The 23,031-nt window shown below is 41.2% G+C and overlaps 1 protein-coding gene across 4 annotated transcripts in view; it reads left to right on the plus strand.

The window, feature by feature from the left end:
- LOC126260948 (protein lingerer) overlaps positions 1–23,031 on the plus strand; it is a 120,594-nt gene that overhangs the window by 40,582 nt on the left and 56,981 nt on the right. For all 4 annotated transcript variants that reach the window (XM_049958456.1, XM_049958457.1, XM_049958458.1 and 1 more), the window contains exons 12-13: positions 10,065–10,259; positions 17,530–17,802. In XM_049958456.1, coding sequence (XP_049814413.1) covers positions 10,065–10,259; positions 17,530–17,802 — 468 coding nt within the window. The remainder of the gene's footprint in view (positions 1–10,064; positions 10,260–17,529; positions 17,803–23,031) is intronic.

Raw genomic sequence — 23,031 nt, forward strand, 5'->3', positions numbered from 1 at the left:
GTGGACTGGCCTGCTTGTTCACCCATCTTAACCCCTCATGAAGCACTTGTGGGATAAGTTGGAGACGCATTGCAGTAGTTCCACATGCACTAACGACCATTCACCAGTTGTCAGACACACTGGAGGAGGGTTGGAATGCCCTATCACGACCAACCTTCTGGGCAGCATGAGAGCATGTTGCAGAGCATATATTGCCCCCTCATGGTGATCACACTACCTATTAAGAACTATGCGCCCCTTGAGAGCCATCATAAATAGTGCTGGTCACACACACACACACACACACACACACACACACACAATTTACTTTGCCCCCTAAGTTTTGCACACCAGCTTATTTTCTTTATCATAGCTGCTAGTGGCCTTTGGTTGGCACTATACCATGCACGGTAATGTTGCCCATTTCCCCACCTGTGACTGCCAGTGCAGTGGCTGTGTGTCTGCCATGAAAACAACATATCAACACTTGAATCTGTGTGGAATATCATTACCACATTTTTCAGTTTTATTGAGCCTCAAAGAACTCTCCTCCAGTTATCATCAGTTTTTTAACACGACACAGAACGTTTCCAGTCTTTTCATGCTACAACAGCAAAAACACTACATCGGAGAGTAAGATGCTTAACGTATTATGAGGATCATTCATGTATAAACCAGAATATTGTAACCCAGCTTTATTGTTGATTCATACCAATAAAAATGCTGTGCTATATTTTTCTAAATAGTTACTCAACAGATAAATTTTCATCATTAAACAGGATTTTGTCAGATCCTTTCATGGAAGAAACAAATTGGCTGCCCAGTAGCCAAATGAACATGTACTGTTTGATTGTGATGTAGTCTTCAGAACTTTCACTCCTAGGGCCATTGTCGTGTGGAGACTAATCTTGTTAGTGAGGTAGTTGTCCAAGAAACTGCAAGTGCAATTTAGTGAGCTTTTCATGAGTTAGAGCTGCTTCATGTTACCTTGCATATCCTTGCACAGGGAGGACAATATGAATTAGTTGCTTGTGTCATTTGTTGCGATAAGTGGTCTTGTCATCATACAGAAGCTTGTAGTAGTAGGCTGTATTTACTGTCTTCCTTTCATGCATGTAGTCGAGCACCAATACCCAAAACAGCTGTCAAATCTTTCCTGGCTGACAGTTAATTCTTGGCCTTAATCGGTGCCTCTTCTCCAACTTTCCTACATGCTATGCTCATCCTCTTGTTCTATGGGTTACAATTATGGACCCACATTTAATCACAGAGAACAATATGGTCCAGAAAGCCTCTTGTTTTTCAAAACAATTCAGACCTCATTGACAGATACCTTTCTGCTCACTCTTTTGTGGGTTGGTGATAAGTTATTTAACCCATCTTGTCGGTATTTTTCCATACGAAAGTGTGTGTGATAAAATGGTATGGACACTTCCTACAGTAAACACCCACCACCTATGATGCAATCTCATCAACAGTGATATGGCAGTGGTCTTCCACATATTGACTTCATTTACTGTGGTTGCCAGATGATGATTGTGGGTTGATTTTCAACTTTATCATGACTATTTCAGAACTTCTTGGCCCAATTGAACACCTAGGTTCTTCTCATCGTAACATCGCCAAGCTGTTCTTGTAGATTCTCCAAAATGCTTCTTGATTTTGCACCTGTGTTGGCAAAAAAAGAAATTTGTTATTTCCTGTTCACTCATAGCGATACTGATATGGTGGAATTGAGCATGTTGGCTGTGTGCAAGGCATTTCCAGTAGCCCACAAATAATTCCTTTTTGCGTCGTGTTGCTCTTGCCACTTTGCTAGCCAAACGAACAAAGTTCTAGTTTATATTTCAATGACCCTTGTGCATCTATGGATGTTACTCTGTGTAATATTGAAGATGAGCTGCATATAGATGGTATGGGCCATTTAGAGGGAACAAATCCATTTTTTTGGAAAATTTTGTCAATGAAAAACAGGCGATTTGGCATTTATTATGGAGCACCAAAGTTAGATTTTTCTTAAATCTGGTTCATAACGTATGTGATTACTGCTCAGCCAGGACTTGATTATACTTTTTAGTGAACTAAAGGAAGGTAATTAATTCTCCTGCTTGTTTCGATATGAAGCATTATGTAAACAAACTATACCTCTAAGAGCTAATGCTGGAATAACCTGGCTCTCTATTTATTTAAAAAAGGTAACAATATTATGAAAAGGATAGTTGCTTCTCACCATATAGAGGAGACGCTGAGCAGGTAGGCACAACAGAAAGACTGTCAGGAAGTGAGTTTTTGGCTAGTAGGGTCTACTTCGGAAATAGACAATGCGCGCGCGCGCGCACACACACACACACACACACACACACACACACACACACACACACTTGTCCACATTGTCTAGCTGCTGAGGCCAGACTGAGAGCATCAGCACATAGCACATAATGGGAGGGGCAACTGGGTGATGGGGGTGAGGAGGAGGGCGGTGGGGGTGGGGGAGGGATAGCAAGTTAGGGATGGGGAATGGTAAAGTGCTGCTTGTGGGAGTGTACAGGGATGAAGTGGAGAGATGGTAGGGCAACTAGGTGCAGTTGGGAGGTTAGGTGAAGGGTGGGAAGGGGGGTGGGGAGATACTGGAAAACAAGAGAAGTAAAAAGACTGTGGGTGTGTTTGTGGAATAGAAGGCAGTGTATTGTTGGAATGGTAATGGGGAGGGGGCTAGATGGGTAAGGACAGTGACCGACGAAGGTTGAGGCCAGGAGGGATACGGGAACGTGTGATATAATATTGCAGGGGAGTTCTCACCTGCGCAGTTCAGAAAAACTGGTGTTGGTGGGGAGGATCCCGATGGCACAGGATGTAAAGCAGTCATTGAAATGAAGAACGCCATGTCAGGTGGCGTGCTGTGCTGTTTCGTGGCCACAGTTTGTCAGTGTCCATTCATGCGGACAGTGAGCTTGTTAGTTGTCGTGCCCATGTAGGCTGCAGCACACTAGTTGCAACTTAGCTTTTAGATCACGTGACGGGTTTCACAGGTAGCCTTGCCTTCGATGGGATAGGTGAATCTTGTGAATGGACTGGAGTAGGTGATGATGGAAGGGTATATGGGACAGGTCTTGCATCTATGTCTGTTACAGGGCTATGAGCGATGGGATATTGTGTAGGTTCGGTGGACGGCGGAATATCCTGTAGGAGAGGTGGGAAGGATAGGGGGCAGGACCTTTCTCATTTCAGGGCACAAGGAAAGGTAGTCAAATCCTTGACAAAGAATGTGATTTGGTTGCTACAGTCGTGGATGATACTGAGTTAAGAGGGGGAATGCTCCTCTGTGGCTGGGTGGTGAGACATTCAGAGATGGTGGGTGACTGGAGACCTAATGGCGGGTTTGTGCTTGGCTACCATGAGTCCCCACCTTTGCAGCGTCTTTTCCCTTGTTTGTTGCATGTCTGTCCTCTAGCTATTCTTTTTCCCTTTCCTTGAGGAACATGTCTGGGATGTTTTTGGAAATGTGTTCTTCATTTTCAGTAGCCAATATCAGAACAGTCTCTCCATTGTTTTTCGTTCCTTCTTCCTTTGTTCGTTCCCTTTCTTCTATCCTTCCTACACTTCAGCGTTTGAGGTTCCTACTTTTCTTCTTCCTCCCTGTGCACTCCTGAAAGCCAACCCATGCATCTGATGTGTAAGAGGTGACTGAATAACACGTAATTCCAAGCCTTGGGGCAAAGGGAGGTTTCGCACGTAGCCCCTGGTACAAGCCAGGTCCAGGGAGGGGTGATTGCCTGAGTAGTTGCTTGCAATTTCTCTCCTCCATGGCTATCATGTTGGTGTTGAGGCCCGTCGAATGCTGAATTCTTCCCCTGGTGTTATTTACACTACACTGCTCAAAGGTCTGACTGCTGCAGAAACCAAACATACATCTCTGATCAGTATGTTGTTGCAGTCCATCGCCGCGTGGGATTAGCCGAGCGGTCTAAGGCGCTGCAGTCATGGACTGTGCGGCTGGTCCCGGTGGAGGTTCGAGTCCTCCCTCGGGCATGGGTGTGTGTGTTTATCCTTAGGATAATTTAGGTTAAGTAGTGTGTAAGCTTAGGGACTGATGACCTTAGCAGTTAAGTCCCATAAGATTTCACACACATTTTTTGCAGTCCATCGGGTGATGAAAAAGGTTGATGCATTGTTAGTGCCCAGAAGCCCTGTTTTTCTTTCTTTTGATTGTGGTGCTTCCATCAAAGATCAAAGCAGGCTATGAAGTTATCATAGTCCCACCGTACATTACGAATCTGATGCACTCCTAGCAGTGACATCATTACAACCAAACTCAAATGCCCTGTCGACAGCTGGCCAAATGTGTAACTTGTGGTAGGGATGCTCACGAGGGCAATTGTCTGCCCCCCTTCTCCCCACTGTATCTAGTTGTTGGCTAGTAGGAAACTGCATTCTACCATCCGGCACTTACATTAGTGTTCCTGCTACATCTTGCTCATGAAGGACATGGCCATGCAGACAGCGACCTCAAATTCAGCACTGTGGTTGTAAAATTGCCAGTGTCATGGTAGCATTCCTGTCTCCCACTCCATCTGTGCAACAAGTCACCAGACTTTTGCCCCACGAGGCAAAGTCACCTTCTACACAATAAGCAGGCCGGAAAAGAGAGAAGAATACTTCCACGAAGATTTATTACGTCCTTCCCGCCAACAAACATCTGAGTCTTCCTCTGCCAGCCAGAAAGGCTCCAAGAAATCAAACACAGGCAAAAGGTCTTTCGTTCACTGACTCAGAGATCCTCTTTGACGGTGTCACCATGTGATACTCTCACCCGGCCGACTTCTGTTCACCAGTGCGCACTGCCACCCATTCTTCTGCCCTGGGTTCCACAGACCGACAGAAGGTGAATGCCAGTGCCTCTATAGATCTCACGGAGCAGGATCCTCCAGCCTGTGCACCCTACAGCAGTGACTCTTCGAAGGCTGACACTCGGCATTCACCGAGGTGAAACAGCTTCATTTTTTCTATCCTTCCTTTTTCTTGTCATGACTCTACTCCAATGGGGTGTTCATGGCCTTCGATACAACAAAGAGCACTGGATGCTCTTGGAATTGCAGCATCCTCTTGTTCTCTGCTCCAGGAAACAAAATTGCATCCTCATGAGTGCTTTGAGCTCTCACATTTCTTCCCGGTCCACTTTGACCTACCTGCCGAGGCCAGCTTTCCATCTCATGGAGGTTTTATGCTCCTCATCTGGGATGACATTCATAGTCAACCCTTTCTCCCTGACTACCTGGCTTCAGCTGTTGCAGTCCACATTTTCCTTCCTCACTTGACCTTTCTGCTTTGTATCGTTTACATCCCTCCATCATTCGGTGTCACCAGGGCAGATTATTGGGCAACTCCCCCACCCCTTTCTGCTGCTCAGTGACTTTAATGCAAATCGTCCCCTTTGGGTCTCTCCCAGCACCTGTCGCAGAGGTACCCTCTTGGCTGACCTCATTCAGTTTAATCTCATCTGCCTTAACACAGGAGCACCCATGTTCCTTTCGCTCTATGGGCACATATTCAGGTTTAGACCTCTCCTTCTGCACTACCCAGCTTGCCCATCGTCTCAGGTGGTCCATTATCTCTGATGTGTACTTGAGCGACCATTTCCTGTGTGCTATCCGTTTGCTGACTCCTACCCAATCTACACACACATCCAAATAGCAGCTTTCTAAGGCTGGCTGGGGGCTTTGCTCCTCCCTGGCGACCTGTGACGAACTTTTCCCCAGTTGTGATGACCATGTAGAATATCTTACAAACGTTTATCCTTGCCGCTGTAGAATGTTCAATTCTTTGCATTTCCTCTTTACTGTGCCGTGTCGTGGTCCCTTCGGGGACTGAGGTGTGCCATCGCGCAATTCACATGTGGATATGTGCTCTATATTTTTAACATTCATCCTAAGATGGCAAACGGTATTCATTATAAACAGTGTTGTCACTTTCTTCGGGATAGAAGAAAGGCCAGCTGGATTTCCTTTACTAGTTCTTTTAACAGTTCCCCCTCCCTTTTCCATCATGTGGGCCAACCTCCTACAGCTCTCTGGGACCAAGGTCCATTCCTCAGTTTCCAGCCTGACCGTAGCAGATAATGTCATAGTGGACCCTATTGCTATCTCCAACACCTTGGGTCTCTTTTTTGCAAAGCTTTCGAGCTCCAGCCACTATCACCCTGCCTTCCTCCATAGGAAACAAGTGGAAGAGGCTCAGGTGATGATACCCTTCTCTTCTCAGAATTGGGATTGCTACAGTGTGCCTTTAATCGGGAGTGCTACAGTGTCACCTTTAATAAATCATGCTCTCACTTCGTTCTGATCTTCCGCCCGAGGGCCGGAAGATGTTCATTCAGATGCTGCAGAACCTTTCTCTTGCTGGCAAGCACTTCCTCCTTTATACGTACAATTGCATCTGTGCAGAGGGCAGTTTTCCCAGATGCTGGCGTGAAGCCATTGGCCTAAGCCCGGTAAGGACAAACAAATTCCTTCTAGTTATCGCTCCATTTGTCTTATGAGCTATGTTTGCAACGTGATGAAACATATGATTCATGTCCGGCTGGGATGGTTGCTAGAGTATCACAATTCACTAACCACTGCACAGAGTGGATTTAGGGTGCACCGTTCTGCAGTTGACCATTTTTCTGTGGAAATACTAGACTGGCTGTGTTTTTCAATTTGGAGAAAGCCTATGACCCGTGCTGGAGGACTGGTATTCCCCGTGCTCATGACGTGTGGATTCCATGGCTGCATGCCCCATTTCCTTCAAGGATTTGTAAAAGACAGAGTTTTCAATGTATGTTTGGGTTCTGCCTTGTTGGACACTTTTATCCAGGAAAATGGTGTGCCTCAGGGTTTCGTGCTGAGCGTGGCCCTCTTTGCTATTGCCACTAACCCAATTATGGCCTGTCTCCCACTGTGCATTTCTGGCTCCCTTTTTGTTGACGATTTTGTGATCTGTTGCAGTTCTCCGCAGACTCATCTCCTTGGGTGGCATCTTCAGTGATGTCTCAATTGTCTTTTACTTGTGGAGTGTCGACAATGGCTTTTGCTTTTCCACTGACAAAACAGTTTGTATGAATTTCTGGCAGTGCAGTTGGTTTCTTCCATCATCTTTACATCTAGGGCCTGTTGCTCTTCCAGCCCAGTTCACTACGAAGTTCCTGTGCCTCAAGCATGATAGGAAACTTCTGTGGTCCTCCCATGTGCATTACCTGCGTGCCCAGTGTATGTAGTCCCTCAGTGTCATACGTGTCCTCAGCAGTACTTCATGGGGAGGAAATCAGATCACCCTTCTCTGTTTGTACCCGTCCCTTGTCAATTCGAAACTAGGCTATGGGTGTTTGTTTACGCATCTGCACATCCATCCCTCGTACGCTGCCTCAATACTATCAACCATCGGGGCATACGTTCGGCCACTGGTGCCTTTTACCCTAACCCAGTAGTGAATCTGTATGCAGAAGCTGCTGAAATGCTGCTGTTGCACTGCCATGACTTTCTCCTCAGCAGATATGCATTCTGTTTCTCTGCCATGTTTGGCTATCCATCCTATACCACCTCCTTTGATTACTCCTTCGAACGCCAGTATGGGGCACATCCCTCTTCTATGTTACCTCCTGGAGTTCACTTTCTGTTCTTGCTCTGGCAGCTTAACTTAACACTACCTGCAACACTCCCAATGGGTGTGAAACCTTCACCACCTTAGCTTTGTGCGGCGGTCCGTTTTCACCTGGGCCTTCTTTCGCTTCCTAAGGACCCTACTCCAGCCTCACTCTATCAACGTAAGATTCACGACCCTCGCAAGGAACTTCACAATAGTATGTTTGTGTACACTGATGGTTCTTCGACTGACTGTAGTGTCAGGTGTGCCTTCGTCATTGACACTGACAGTTTTTGGTATTGACTTCTGGAAAACAGCTCTATATTTACAGCTGACCTCTTGTACTGTATCAGGCCACGGAGTACATCCAGAGACACCAGATTTTCAATTGCGTCATGTGCTCCGACTTTCTCTCGGTGCACTTCAGAGCCTCTGTGTGCTGTATACCATCCATCCCTTAGTGCAACGGGTCCAGGAAAGCTTTCACTTGCTCATTTTTGATGGAGTTCTATGATGATTATGTGGTGTTGCCATCTGTCAGCAGGTGGTGTCAGTGTTCATGTCACGGTTTGCGCAGCTACCTCCTCCCCCTCCCCCGTTGAAGGTTTGAGTCTTCCCTCAGGCATGGAGTGTGTTGTCCTTAGCATAAGTTAGATTAATTAGTTTGTAATCCTAGGGGTCAATGACCTCAGCAGTTCGGTCCCATAGAATCTTACCACAAAACAAGCTCTGGGGAATTAAGCCTCTCCCAGCGGCGTGGATGACTACCTCTCAGCCCTCTCGCCGCGAGGTGATCATTTTAGCTAGGTTGTGTATTGGGCACTGTCTTTTAGCCATCACCATTTGTTAAGTGGTGCTCCCCCAACTACTATGCGATTGCCCTCAACCTCTGACAATTCACCATTTCCTGATGGACTGCCCATTTTTAACCACTTATGTTCTCATTTATGTTTTCCGTCTAAGTTATTGGCCTAGTGACCTATTAAAATTCCTTGTGATGTTTGTGATATTACAGAATTTGCTTCCTAGTTATATAGATATTAAAAATACTGTCAATGGAATATTAATTGTGCACACTTTGCTTGTTCTTCTGGTAAGTAGATACTTCAGCATCCTTCCAATCAGCATCATACCTCTCCTTCACTTTGCATACTATCAACTTATTTAACCATTTTAAGGTTTTGCTTGCAGGTTCCACCCTGTTACCCTCAGCAGTGTCACTTCTTTCTCCTTCTCACCCCCCCCCCCCCCCCCCCCTCGAGGTTCCAAAAATCTAGATGATCAGTTGAATGGAATGAATACTATGTTGAAAAAATGGTTATAAAATACACATCAATAGAAGTAAAACAATAGTAGTGGAATATAGTTTAATTAAGTCAGGCAATGTTGATGGACTTGGGTTAGAAAATGAGAGACCAAACAGAGATTAGTTTTGCTATCTGGGCAACAAAATAACTGATGGCTGGGGGGAAAAAAAATGCAGACTGCCAATAGCAAGAAACTAATTTCTGAAAAAGAGAAGTATTTTAATGCTGAATATAAATTCCAGTGTTAAAAATTCTTTTCAGATGTTTGTCAGGAGTGTAGCCTTATACTGAAGTGAAGCATGGGTGATAAGGAGTACAGACAAGGAGCAAGTAGAAGTTTTTGAAATACAGTGCAACAGCATAATGCTGACAATTTGATGGGTTGATGAGACAGCTTATGGCAGGCTACATAGTTGAACTGTAGAGAGAAGAGCACATCCTCTTTGAATGAAAGTGGTCTGTAGGTAGGACACATTGTACAGCACCAATGAATAATAAATTCGGTAATGGAGGGATGTGCAGCGGTTTTAAATTGTACAGTTAATTGTATGTAGATTACAGTATTTCTAGAGAGGTGAAGAAGTTTGCAAAGTGTGTAGTATTATGGAAAATTGCATCAAACCAGTCTTCGGACTGAAGACCATGCTGGGTTCGTCGTCATCATCATCATCCACTCTCATTTAGCTCTGCTTAATTATTACTCTTGTTACATATTCTGTATTCAGCAGTGTACAGATTTGGTGAAATTGTGGTAAATCGTGGATGAAAGTCGAGAAACAGATGTTACGTGCAGTGCACCCTAAAATACTTACTCTCTGGGTAGGCGAATGTGCATTCAAAACAATTGAGCAATAGGTTAATACTTCATTTATTTAGCTGGGCCAAAGATGGGCAGTGGCCCCTTGATTATTAATTGCTTATAAGGCTATAAACAATGTTGTATTGGTGCAGAGTTTCCAGTGACTTTCAAACCCTTTGTATCTGAGCTGCAGTCATTTTTGTAAATAAGAATATTTTGCCTGTCAGCAGTCTTCATTCATACATATACTTTTTTCATACAAGATGCTGACAATAATTCTTACTGTTGCACTGCCTAATTCTGTTAAGTGTTTTTATTAATCAATGGGACGAGTTTTCATGCAGAGTTTGTTTGTGTTTAAGGTTACATCATCGACGACTACATATTCATCTCAGCATCAGCAACCACCCCAGCTGAGCTACACCTCCAGCAGTAATAGTGCAGGCAGCAGCACCAGTTACAGCAGTCAGTCTGCTGCAGCTGCTGCAGCAGCAGCAGCCGCAGCGGCTGCTGCAGCTGCAAACCCATACCCAGCTGCTGCCAGCTCATACTCACAGGTACAGAGTGATTGCTATATTGTTGCTGTAAAAATAGTGTGCAAGTTTTGGATATGCACATAAAATTTCTGTCACTTGGGACTGTTTTAAATTTGAACAACTGTGTGTCATCTCACTTTTGTTGTGTATTCATGATTCTCCACTCTCAGAATATGATGGTGTCTATAGTTGCTATTTGGAGGAATATAATGTTCATAAAGTAACACAGGTCAGTGTAAACATGAGTGTTATTGCAAAAGTCATGACAACTGCTTTTTGTCTTGAAAGTGGTAATGAATTTTTAAAAAATCTGAAATACGGGAATGGAAGGTTAGTTCAAATGTAAACATTACGTATAGGGAGATAGATGAACACACATACACTGCCATACAGATATGGCATGAGAAAATAGACATAGCAAATTTTGTTGTTCTAAACATGTTTTACTGCCAGTTACAACAGCACACAATAGTACAGGGCAGGAACACGGACCTGTGACACCCAAGAGTCCATCAAAACAGTCTCCCAATGAATCCATCACACGCTGCCAATGCTGTGGAAGACACTGAGTACTCGTGGCCTCACCATGGCCGAACCATTATATCTCGTGTGTCACTGCTATGGCAATGTCTTCACGTGTTCGAAAGCATAATCCTTGTGTCACGTAATGTTACTGAGAATTTTTGGGGAGATTCCTGATACCATGGAATGCACATAGTTTGTAATGTACTGTTGCAGTTGACAGTAAAACATGTTTGCAACGACAGACTTTTATTATTTTCTTTCTTGTGCTATATCTTTGTGGTGGCAAATTCATATTCTTGAGGGAGAAAACCTCATTTCACAAAGCGTCTAGCATCCAGCGCACGTTGGTCTATTGATTATTCATATGACTAAGAAACACATCCCCTGTCAGTTTTTGAACATTTTTGAACACATTCTAAGTTGATTTCTGAATTAATCATAAGTTGATTTGGGAATGTGTGCATAGTGTACATGATGTGTCTGTCAGGGGAATCCTCGTTGCTTGTAGAAACAAACTTTCCTGCAGACAAAAGGGGCTATACGACTTGAGCGGAGGAAGGTCGAACGGATGAATGCCAACCGCTATCTGATTGTGTGATTGATTGGGTTTGTGAATGATGAGTGTTATTATAATTACTAGTGAAATCCACAGATTCAGACTACAGGAGTGGAATTAAATGAATAACAGGTAAGAAAGATTACATATTAACTTCTCGGTGTATCGAAGAAAATGAAATTTTGATAGAAAATATTTGGCCAAATCGCTATACTAGTAAGGGCCAGTTGTGCAGTCCCCAGCTAGCAGCTGCTTTAAGTTCTATTCTGGAAGAAGCGTGGAAAATGCATTGTACGAACATGTAACAATGCCTAACCAGAGAATAATTGCGGGATAAGTAAACTGGTGATTCTGTCAGAGTTAGTGAAATTAACCTGCGAATAAGCTTTGACATTGGCAGGAATAGTTACAGAATTAGTGATAACAAGACTATTTGTTAGAACGAGGAAGGAGAAGAAACTGGAACATCACACAAATTATGGAACAATACGATGATTCCAAGTTTGTATAAAAATTTCGTACTACTTTTCGATCTCATGCTTGAGAAACTGGAGCATATGAATGAAGTGTGAAACTATTTCCTAACGTAAAGCTTTTTGCTTGTAGTAGGCCCAATAGGCATTTGATATTGGTGCTTTGTGAATTATAGTCTGACGTTACAAAGAAGACTGTTTGTGCCAAAAAAGTCTATCTTATTTGGTGTGTGTTACTACTGTTGCAGTATTGGAAAGGCCTATTTTATTTATCTAGCAGACAGTGACAAAATAGACGTAATCAGATTGGGAAATCACACCAGTCTTGGGTCCTATTTGTATCAACAGATTTTTCAGTATTAGACAATGACATTTCGATTTTTCATGTATCAAAATGTTTGACAAACTTTGATGAGGTAATAGATTTTTTCGCAGAAAGGAAATCTCACCATGTAAAGCTGTAGCAAGATTAGAGACAAAAAAATTCTAGGAGCTAAGGATTGAAGAAATGTGTTACTGGGTTTATGTATCCTATATTTAATTTTATGTCACACAAAGCAGCAAGTTGTTAACTGATATGGAATAAAGAATGCAAATTTTCTGAAGAGTCGGCAGGATGTCAAACCAGCCGACCGTAAGCAGGAGAGATGCCACAGGACGTTTTAATTTCCACTGTCCGGAATATGGTTTGATGGCATCCATTACAAAATATACACATTTCAATTCCACAGAACGAAATACAGTGACATGCAATAGGAGAATGCTGTGTGAAGAGGTGTGGCACTGCACTTTGACACACTTACGACCAATTAACATGTCCTACATTTCCTCGAACACACGTTTTATGCATCAGATTCTTCAGAAAGATGTGTGCTACCAAATGAACATATTTTTGAAAATTTGATTTTTTTTTTTTTTTTTTAATTTTAGACGTCCTATCTCAAACGCTCGAGGGAGTAGCGGGATATTGCCGCGGTTCTGAAATATCTTGGATCCGGGGCTGATGTGCAGAGCAGTCTGAGTTATAGTGGGGAAGTGACCCGTGTTTAAATTTAGTGACTTTGCTGTTTCCTCTTCGTTTACTGCTCTCTCATCAAATGAATACAAAACAGATTTCTGTGGCTGGGAACTATCAAAAACTATCAAGTCAATTAAAATACATTCATATAATTATGGAAGGCTAAAATGTGTTGTTAGTAGCAGATTTTATTTTATTTCCACCATTGACAGTCAAGCATTAATTGCCTTGCAGAACAATTAAGTTATTTTTGTCGGTTTGCTAAAGAAATTTTCTTTCATTAATCTTTTCCACTGAGGCAGATAATATATTCTAAACGAAGTGTTTAATTCCACACATTATTCACTGCATTTCAAGTGCATGTTTTCAACTTCTAGCATGTATGGCATTATGCCATAATGAAGAACCAAAAATGAGATTAACACAGTACTGGTACTCCATGAAAATTTACATCCCAAAAACCACATTGAAAAGCTTAATATCAGGTTGTGGCCTACTTCATTGGGAATCTGGACATACGAACGTGCACTTTAAAAGTGCACATTTTAGTATGGGTCAAAAAATTCCGATGCTCTTGGAGTATCCTCTGATGCCTTGTTTCTTTAATGACATAATGTACGATTCTTTAATGTTTTACACGTGCGGACACACGGTCTCCCTACGACATTGTAGCTGCGCAAGCGTGGTGATACCTATCATCTGGCGCTCTCTGGCAACTGCAGAAATGAACCTATTTCTAACAGGTCACTGGAAAATATTCCGAATGATGGTTTGAAAAGCATTACCATCAAAGTAAATTTCCCTTTACGCAAGTTAAACTATGTGCGAGAATGTATGATGAATTTCTTAAATCACAGAGCATTTGACTCTCATTTAAAAATCAACTCTTCGGTGACAAGCCATTTAGATGAATTTTGAGCCCAGAAGATCAGACTTATATATTGTTATTAAAAATTTTACCTGCACATTTATGTGATACCTCTTAAATTGTAATACACGTATAAAAGAAAACATATGTGAAAGCTTAGCTTCTCTTGCAGCGTATTAATCTTCTAGATCAATATTATATGTGAAAGCTTTGCTGTTCGTGAAGCAATACTATGTATATTAATTTAAACCATTAACTTTTTCTGTTCGTGTGTTCGTGCTACTTAACAGTAATGTTGCCATTGGCTGACTACACCGAGTGTCCTAAGCTCTGAATACCCGCTGTCAACAACTGGCGAAATCACATGACATGAGCTATAACTAGCTTACAAAAGCGCATCACAATCTCAATTTCAATGCTTTGGAAAGTAACATGCGCTGTTTGATGGAATTTGGATGTACACTTTAGTAATACGAAAATATGCACGGTATATGTTGTTGCACATCAAAGATCTTCTCAAAACATGTTTTTTTTTCCCCTGTGTTTAGTTTTCTGAAGCGCCGGGAAATTCTACGCCTGTGTATAAAACATTCAAAGGACTGATAAGCTATACATTTCTGAGAGAAAATATACTGTCAGTTAACAGGGAAAAAGTTTGTTTTCACCCAGGAGAAAGTGTGTTTTTAACCGGGAAATCTGGGCCAGAGGACGTAATCCATTCCAAGTAAATAAAGCCCACACCTTTATGGAGCCAGCAAGCTGCCACCAGATTGCGTGGTGTCTTGATGACAACTTGAGTCTGTGCCACACTTGAACCCTACCATCAGCTCTTACCAATTTAAATCGGGACTCATCTGACCAGGCCACTGTCTTCCAGTTGTTGGGGGACCAACTGATATGGTCATGAGCCCAGGCAAGGCACTGCTGGGGAAGTCGTGATGTTAGCAAAGCCACTCCCATAGGTTGTCTGCTGCCATAGCCCATTAACGCCAAGTTTCACTGCATTGTCCTAACAAATACGTTTGTTGTATGTCCCACAGTGATTTCTGCAGTTTTTTCAAACATTGTTACCTTTATGTTGGCACTTACAACTCTATGCAAATGCTGCTGCTCTTGCTTGTTAAGTGAAGGCTGTCTAACACAGCATTGTGCGTGGTGAGAGATAATGTCTGAAATGTGGTATTCTCAGCACATGCTCGAGATTGTGGATTGCGGAATATTGAATTTTCTAAATGGAATATCCCTTGTGTCTGGCTCCAACTACCATTCCGCATTCATAGTCTGTTAATTCCCGTCGTGTGGGCATAATTCCATCAGAAGCCTTTTCGCAAGAGTCATTGAGTACAAATGACAGATCCATCAAAGTACTGTCCTTTTATAATTTGTGTATGTAATACAAGCATAATTTGTATACGTGCATATTGGTAGTTTCCCATGGATTTTGTCATCTCATTGCAATATGCTCGCTGTCGATTCCCTTCTTTGTTAGCCTTTCTCCCAGCGGGTTCTATCCTCCTGCAGTTTACCTTTATTGTGTGCAACAAGTCTTCTGAATCGCCCCTCCATCCTCTTCTGAATATGGCCTAAGCATTCCGGTTTTTTGGTACTGTAGTCTTTTCCATAAGGCCTACTTTCAGCTACAGTCTTGAAAGCACTAGAGACTCCATCTCCTAAATACTTTATGTATTATGCTCCAAACTTTTTGCAGAGACCTATGTAAAATGAGTTTCATGCCTGCGGCTTTGTCTCACCACTGGAGCCTAAATAATTCCTGCTACAAACAGCTTTGCATGCTTTTTGCAATTCTGTTATTTGCTGCATTGTTAAATTTCTTGTGTAATGAACATGCTGAACAATATTTGGACATTACCAGCAAGTGTAATAATTTTCCTGGTCAGCACTAATGACTTTTGAAACTCCACGCATTGCTTTATGTCCCCTCTTCGTCAAGTAACTGTCACAGGAAATAGATACTTATTTGCGCATCAGAATTTTCTTGATTAGCCATATGAACTGTCATTTTCATGTTCTCTTCATTTAAATTTGCGCCGGCCGCGGTGGCCAAGCAGTTTTGGGCGCATCAGTCAGGAACCGCACGACTGCTATGGTCGCAGGTTCGAATTCTGCCTCGGGTATGGATGTGTGTGATATCCTTAGGTTAGTTAGGTTTAAGTAGTTCTAAGTTCTAGGGGACTAATGACCTCCAATGTTATGTCCCATAGTTCTCAGAGCCATTTTAACTTAAATTTGCAACTGCATTGAGGAGAATAGTGTTCATTGCAGGAAATTTTAATGGAGAACCAGGCATCTTAATCATGCCACATAAAAGGTTTCTATTCTCTCTTTCAAGTCCTACACATCTTGGTCCATAAGCAAACCTCATATTGGCTTCATACATTCTGTTATTGCCCTTTGGTGTCTTGAATGGTGTGTCACCATCATTGGTTTGACATAAAATGTGTAGTGTACAAACCAAACCTTCTCTCTTTCCATCATCCACCATATTCAAATTTGCTCCACAAACAGAGCACTTGCAGGCTTTCCTAAGTGCTTCTGCTACGAATTCCAGATTGGCAATTCTGAAACCTGCATTTATGTCGTTCACTCCTCCTGGCATGACAACTATCTCAAGTTTTACTTCAGATGCACATGGAGACAAGCTGATGTTTGCATCTGCAGGCCCAACCATAACCTCAACCCCTTTTCCCTCTTTATATTGGTAAGATGAGATTTCTTATCCATTTTAAATACTTGACCTGGCCTTGACGCTTTAAGCAAGCTTCAGTATATTCACCTTGCATAAAGAATGACACAGTAACTCAGACTTCACTCAGATTCCTCTAAACACCACAAAACTTGTTCATCAAGCAGAATTGCTTTCTTTAAAGCACTACTCTCACCACAAAATGGCGTGTGCAGCGCGCGCGTGAAAGAAACAAAGAAAGAGAGGGAGAGAAAAACTGGGTTCTAAAGCTATGATCCAAGGTTCACAGGCAAAATTGAACAAGCAAGTTGTTCCTCCACTGGAAACCTTAAAAAGTTGGTGTTGTGCATTACAGTGTTTTGGATTGTATGTTCTTTATATCGTTTGTTGTTAGAATTTCAAAGTAAAAATATGAGATAATTATCCCAATTATAAGAACTTCCAAATAAGCAAATAAAATATTTTCAAAATTTTTTTAGTATTTTTGCAGTCATCTCCCCTAAAGTTATTTGATGAAATTGTAAAATATGGTAATTAATTACACATTTTTATAATTCCCTATAGCATGAATATTATAACAATTTCTCATGCCCAAATACGTGTTAATCTCGTGCCCAAATGTTATTTGTGGAGGATACGTTTCCTCTAATCTCATACTTCACGTGCCATGGAACTAGTTTATTGATAATGATATTGGAAATACCGGAATGGAGCAATACATAAAATAAGCTGAAGGCAATAACTCACCTATAGTAGATCAGTGTGTGTAGCACAGAATGTGTAACAGAAAACGGTGTTCACACTAGCTTTCGAGCACTAGAACTTTTTCAAGCAGTGATACACACAGTCACACATGCAACCACACAGACATGCAAACGAACACTTCCGTAGCCTTGATAGTGTGGGTTTGGGTGTCTATGCAGGTTCTGTATGCTTGAAAAGAATGTAATGCTCGTAAGCTAGCGTGAATGCTGTTTTTTATTGTGTTTCTGTGCTCCATGCACTAATCTACTATAGCTGAGTGTTTACTTTTCACGTATTCTAATTTATTGATCAGAATTTTTAAGTATGATTATCATATATATGTTGAAGGAACTGCATATGTTTTATTACAATGTAATTTTGTGATATGCCTCTTTTACACCAGCAAGCATCAGCAGCTGCTGTGGCTGCAGCTGCTTACCAGCCTGCACCATATCCAGGAGTTGTGGCACAACAGACAGCTGCTGCAGCTGCGTTTCCTGCTCAGCCAGCATATCAGCCTGCACCATATGGTACTTCAGCTTTGGCGTCAGCAGCATATGCTGGAACAGGTGCATCTTCTCAGTACCAGAACAATTATGGTACACCCACAGGAACCCAAGGACAGGGTCATGTTAAGTTAGCATCAGCCCTGGGCACATCGTCGAAGGAACCCCAGGTTTGATCATTTAATGTGATTTTTGCTTTAAATTATGAGCTAATGAGAGTGCCAGCAATCAGTTCTGTCCTCGCCCACCACTACCTCGTCCTGAAAATTTTATTTCACAGTTGACATAAAAATAACTGAATTTCAAAGACAGTGTCTTATTAGCAAGGATGGGTGCCCAAGTGACTAAAACTGCAGAAAACTGTCCAAAAACGAGACTTGGTTGTTAGTTACAACTCACCAGCCTACGTGACACTGGATTCAGAGGGGGAGAACCCAAATCCATATAAGTCTGAGAATTCACCAACATTACTGCTGCACCTGTGTCCACCTAAATTCTCTGTGGTTTGTTGTGTGCGCGCGCACAAACACACACACACACACACACACACACACACACACACACACACACACACACACACACGTCATTGTATAACTTGCTTTGAACACTGTCACTGCTGAAACACTTTCCACATCCATGTTCGTTTCATTCCCACTCAGGTTTAGAAAGGAGTTATATACAGAAGCAATATGTTTTGTGTGTGTGTGTGTGTGTGTGTGTGTGTGTGTGTGTGTGTGTGGCATCTATTACACGTTGACTGTATTTAGGACACACAGTCCGTTCATATTGAATGAAGCAGTATGGGTATGAAGGCAGTGGAGCATAAGGCTGTTGTTGCGACCCAGACTGTTGTTGTTGTTACCTAACAACAATGCTGAGATGTCTGCTGGACTGCTGCAATAGTGTCTATGTTCCCCTGCGAACTGTAGGGTGGGAGTATTGAGAGAAACTGATACAGGCTACTGACTGACTGACTGACTGACTGCCTGCCTGCCTGCAGTGTGTGAAACTTCAAATTGGTGAGCTATGTTCAATACTTCTTTAAGTTTACTATTTTCATACAGTAGAGCTCACTCTTGAACTTGTCTATCAAGAGCAAAACATATGATTGCATCACAGACCAGTTGATCTGCACGGAATTCCTTATGAATATTTGTCTCAAAATTGCAACTATGGCTAAATCCACGTAGTTCTGCTGCCCATTCCCTGTATGAGTGTTTTGGCTGTTTTTGGCAGTGGTAAAACTCCACATGAGCAGCAATAACTCGGGGTATGTTTACGGTGATAGGTAAAAAGTTGCTCACATGTCTGATCAAAAGAAAGACTTTGAGATTCTTGTAAGGGGGTGAGCTGACACAACTGATAAATATGAGGTGAAATCCATGACAAAAAAGGTTCTTTGCACAAGTTTAAGTCTATTACCCCAAGTTCCTGGAAATGTTGCCGCAGTCGCTTTTGTTTTAAGTGTCCAAGTCTTCTGCTGCATCGCTATATGCAGGGAATGGTGGCAGATATGTTGTTGGCGGAGCTGCAGGTTGTGCCATTGTAGTTGTTAAACTAGAAATAGCAACTGTCAGTGCCTGCTGTTTCTTGGGAAGAGATTTAAGCACTGCCTCAATGGAAATTAAACTCAGAGAACCAATGACTGAAGTATTAGTTGCCAAAGTGTTCTAACCCAAGAACACTGTACTTTATTGCTTGAACAGTACAAACACATGAAAGACAAGGTACAATACAATTAGCAATACAAAAGTGGTCGGTGGAGTCTTGTGCTCTGGCCTATGTAGACATTAGTTCCAACAGGAGCACAGCCAACAGGCTGCGCACACAACTGCTGTTGTATCAGCAGGCTGGGTGGCCTCTAGTGGCTGAATCAAGTGCAAAGTCCATGCACAAACTATGAAGTAGTGCACACACAAAATTGGAAGTTACAGCAAAAACATGGCTAAGAGACAATGATGAGGCATGCACGACTAAACAACAGTAGTATTCATTCAGGTTCTAGTAAGTTTTCGCCATAGGTTTTGCAGATGTGGTGTTTTACCTTTGCTTAACTTATCAAATAATCATAAACGAAGATCTGGAACATTATGGTTGATGTATCTTTACTGGCTTGCTAAAATGTATGAAAGACAGTGCGCGCGCGGGCGGGCATATGTTTTCCCTCCCTGCGCAGAACAACAGAATTTTATAAGATATTGTGAAAGGTCACTTTGTAGGATCCACAACCTTGGGTAAATTTAAAGAACAATATTTCAGTTAGGCTGTTGCTTTAAAATAAGTACTTCATAAAGCACTACAATCTAGTTCCGAGTAGCTGCTCGTGCTCAAGTGCAACTATAAATGGATAATACACCAGAATTAAATGGAAGCCAAAATATAAAAGTCTCCACAATTGCAATGAATGTAGTATTTTCTCAGTAAGACCGTGATTACTTCCAGTGGTTGTAGATACATCATCCTTGTAAATAGTATAAAATGGAAATCATTTATTTATAATTTTTATACATTGCTTGGTCACCTGTGGACACGACAAAAATGTCATATGCACGGATTAATAGTAAGTGTGAGAGCAACAGTAATAAAACAATAAAAAAACCTCATATAGCCAAAAGCAGATCAGGTATCTACGAAACATACATACACAGCCATTTGCAGTTCGGCCTTACATGCACTAGTGCATATGGTTCAGTACAGAATTGTTAAAAAGAGTACAGTCAGAAAATTTTGCAGTACTACTGATACACAGTTCCACTTTTCACTTATAGCTGCGTGTGAGGTGGGAGAGTGTGTCACGTTTGTATTAATAAAACTGTGTCTCACAGACACAATTTTTACAAGCATCAGAGCATAAACCATAATTAAGAACACAAAAATTACTGAATAATACATTTAAGAACACAAAAATTACTGAATAATACATTGGTTGCAATTAGAATGCTAACGATATTGATATTGCCAAACTTTAAATCTAGTAACATGGTAATAAATAGTAAAGTATAAATTAGTCCATACATTTTCAGGTACAAACTATAAAACTGTTCTGAGAACCTTAAATAAGTAATCAAATTTTTCCTTAAAGCATAGAACATAACAATGTCAGTGCCTATGCAAACTGAATAAAGCTAAAATAGCAATTATAATAAAAAGTTGTTATACTAAGGAGACAAAATTGTAAACAGCATTACAGATGATGCATATTATTACAGATGCAGCACACATATTTGCTTATGTTTGTGAATGCATAAGGAAATTAATTGTAATGCATAAATTAATCTTTACACACATTTCCAAATGACTTTCTCAGCTGCAGAAAATTAATATATCAGGTAGAAATTACCCAACCAGCAATTACTCACGTAAAGGACTCAAATATTTTCTCAATTCAGTATAGTTGGTATAAATAGAAATTAATAAAATGAGTAATTCCATGTCAATCCAATGTAGAAAGTGACATTTTCAACCTAACCATTTCAGATTTCTTTCATATTTGTTGCATTCAATGATCTAGGTAAGAGATGGAAACTCAATTTGCAGAGCTTTATGACAGTTGTGAAGATAGTTACAGGTCTGCGTAGTTTGCAAATTGTGTGAAAATTACATGTGTGTGCCTGAACACAAATGACTATAATTCTGGTTGTAGTCCATATATAGCAATGAAACTTTTATTGTTGAAAAGCTCATAAGTAGATCTTTACATTGACATGCAACATGGCAGGTTTCCAAGAATTTTCACATTCTATATCATTGACTTCACAGTTTGAACTTGAATGTCTCAAAACACCACATCTTTGGTTTATTGAAAAAAAAAAAGTATTGTTCCAATGTGTAACATGGTAAACATCAAGATGACACACCAAAGGTATCATGCCCGAAAAATTTTTCTGACCGTATCAGTATGTTGTCAAAATGCAGAAGATAGCGTATAAATATGAAACCCAGATTATTAAAAACTTCAATTGATAAGTAATGTTGTACAAAAAATATGGATTATATTATTGTAGTGGTATTATGAAGCATGTAGAGTACAACTTGAATGAAAAAGTAATAAAATATGGTAAAATCTTGTCTCACAAGTCTCCAATTAAGTAGTTAATGTTCACCAGATCTGATGCAAGGAGACTGTATCTCCTTCCAGTTGGTGTCACTGGTTCTAGCGAGAATGTCACTTCTGATAATAGAAGTGTCAGGTTTGGCAGGAAACACAAATGATGGAGATGGTCCTTGTGGATGCAAGAAACTGGTCCGTACTTCACCTGTTTCTTCATAAGTCTGCAACATGCGTGTGACCCACCAATGACTGTTGTACATACAGGCAACAACTCCATGTATGTCTGTTAACAGCATTTCATTCACTATGACAGTCACTGCCTCGTCTCTGCTCACTAAAGAAGCAGGACAGTCACTGTCTCGTCTGTGCTCAATAAAGAAGCAAAATATGTCCTTGTTTGTACTATATGTTTGTTAAAAGTTATTATACAATGAAACTTCTGGGTGCCTGGAATTATTCTTGTATTCTTGAAACATTGCTTCAGCTTTGCAGTTTCTTTGTTAGGTGGGAAGTTAATATGTAATGGAAGACACAAAGAGGACTATTTTCTCTGTCCCACTGAAACAACTGTTGCAACAGATGGGTTAATTGTAACCTGTGAATTATTCCATTGAAATCTCTGTGCTTCATCCTGAATGGTGAAGGAGCCATTCTCTGCAAAATCACAAACAGCAAGATATTCATGTACTGTGAGTTCTTCTGTATTGATTTTACAGAACTATGAATGATGCTCGATGATAAATGAGTGTGGTAGGAGCTGTTGTACACTTGATACCTCAGTGAAATCATCTATTGATTTTGTTACAGTCACTAGAACTACCCTACCTGTTGTTAACCAACACTTACTTGTAATTTTGTCAGTGCAGTTCGTACCACACAGTTCAAACAGGTAATCAGTCAGTCTTGTCACACTTGAACAGTAGGGACACACACTTAATAAACATACTGGAAGTGTAAGATTGCATATACAAATACTTCACAGTGCTTGTATGACATGAATGTATGTTCTTCACAGTTAATTAGTACTTTCAGTTTACACCCTTCAACAATTACTTAAAATTCTGAAGTGAGAGTTAAAACTGCTTGGGCCCCACTGCACAGTGCTTTGATTGCATCTCTCAAAATGTTGAGAATCCATTATTTACATTTGGGTATGTGCCTTTGAAATATGCTTATAATTCCTTAAGATTGTTCACCATTAGCTGCTTCTGCTTATGTACTTTAATTCAATTTTCTTTCACAGACAGTCTTTTCTTCCTTGCATCACATGGCTTACTTTATAATCACATTAAAAAAATCACGAACTCATTGAACTGTTTCCTCACACTCTGTTCTCTTTCCAGTTGTG

The sequence above is a fragment of the Schistocerca nitens genome, chromosome 5, assembly GCF_023898315.1.
Source record: "Schistocerca nitens isolate TAMUIC-IGC-003100 chromosome 5, iqSchNite1.1, whole genome shotgun sequence".
In the NCBI taxonomy this organism is placed as follows: Eukaryota; Metazoa; Arthropoda; class Insecta; order Orthoptera; family Acrididae; genus Schistocerca; species Schistocerca nitens.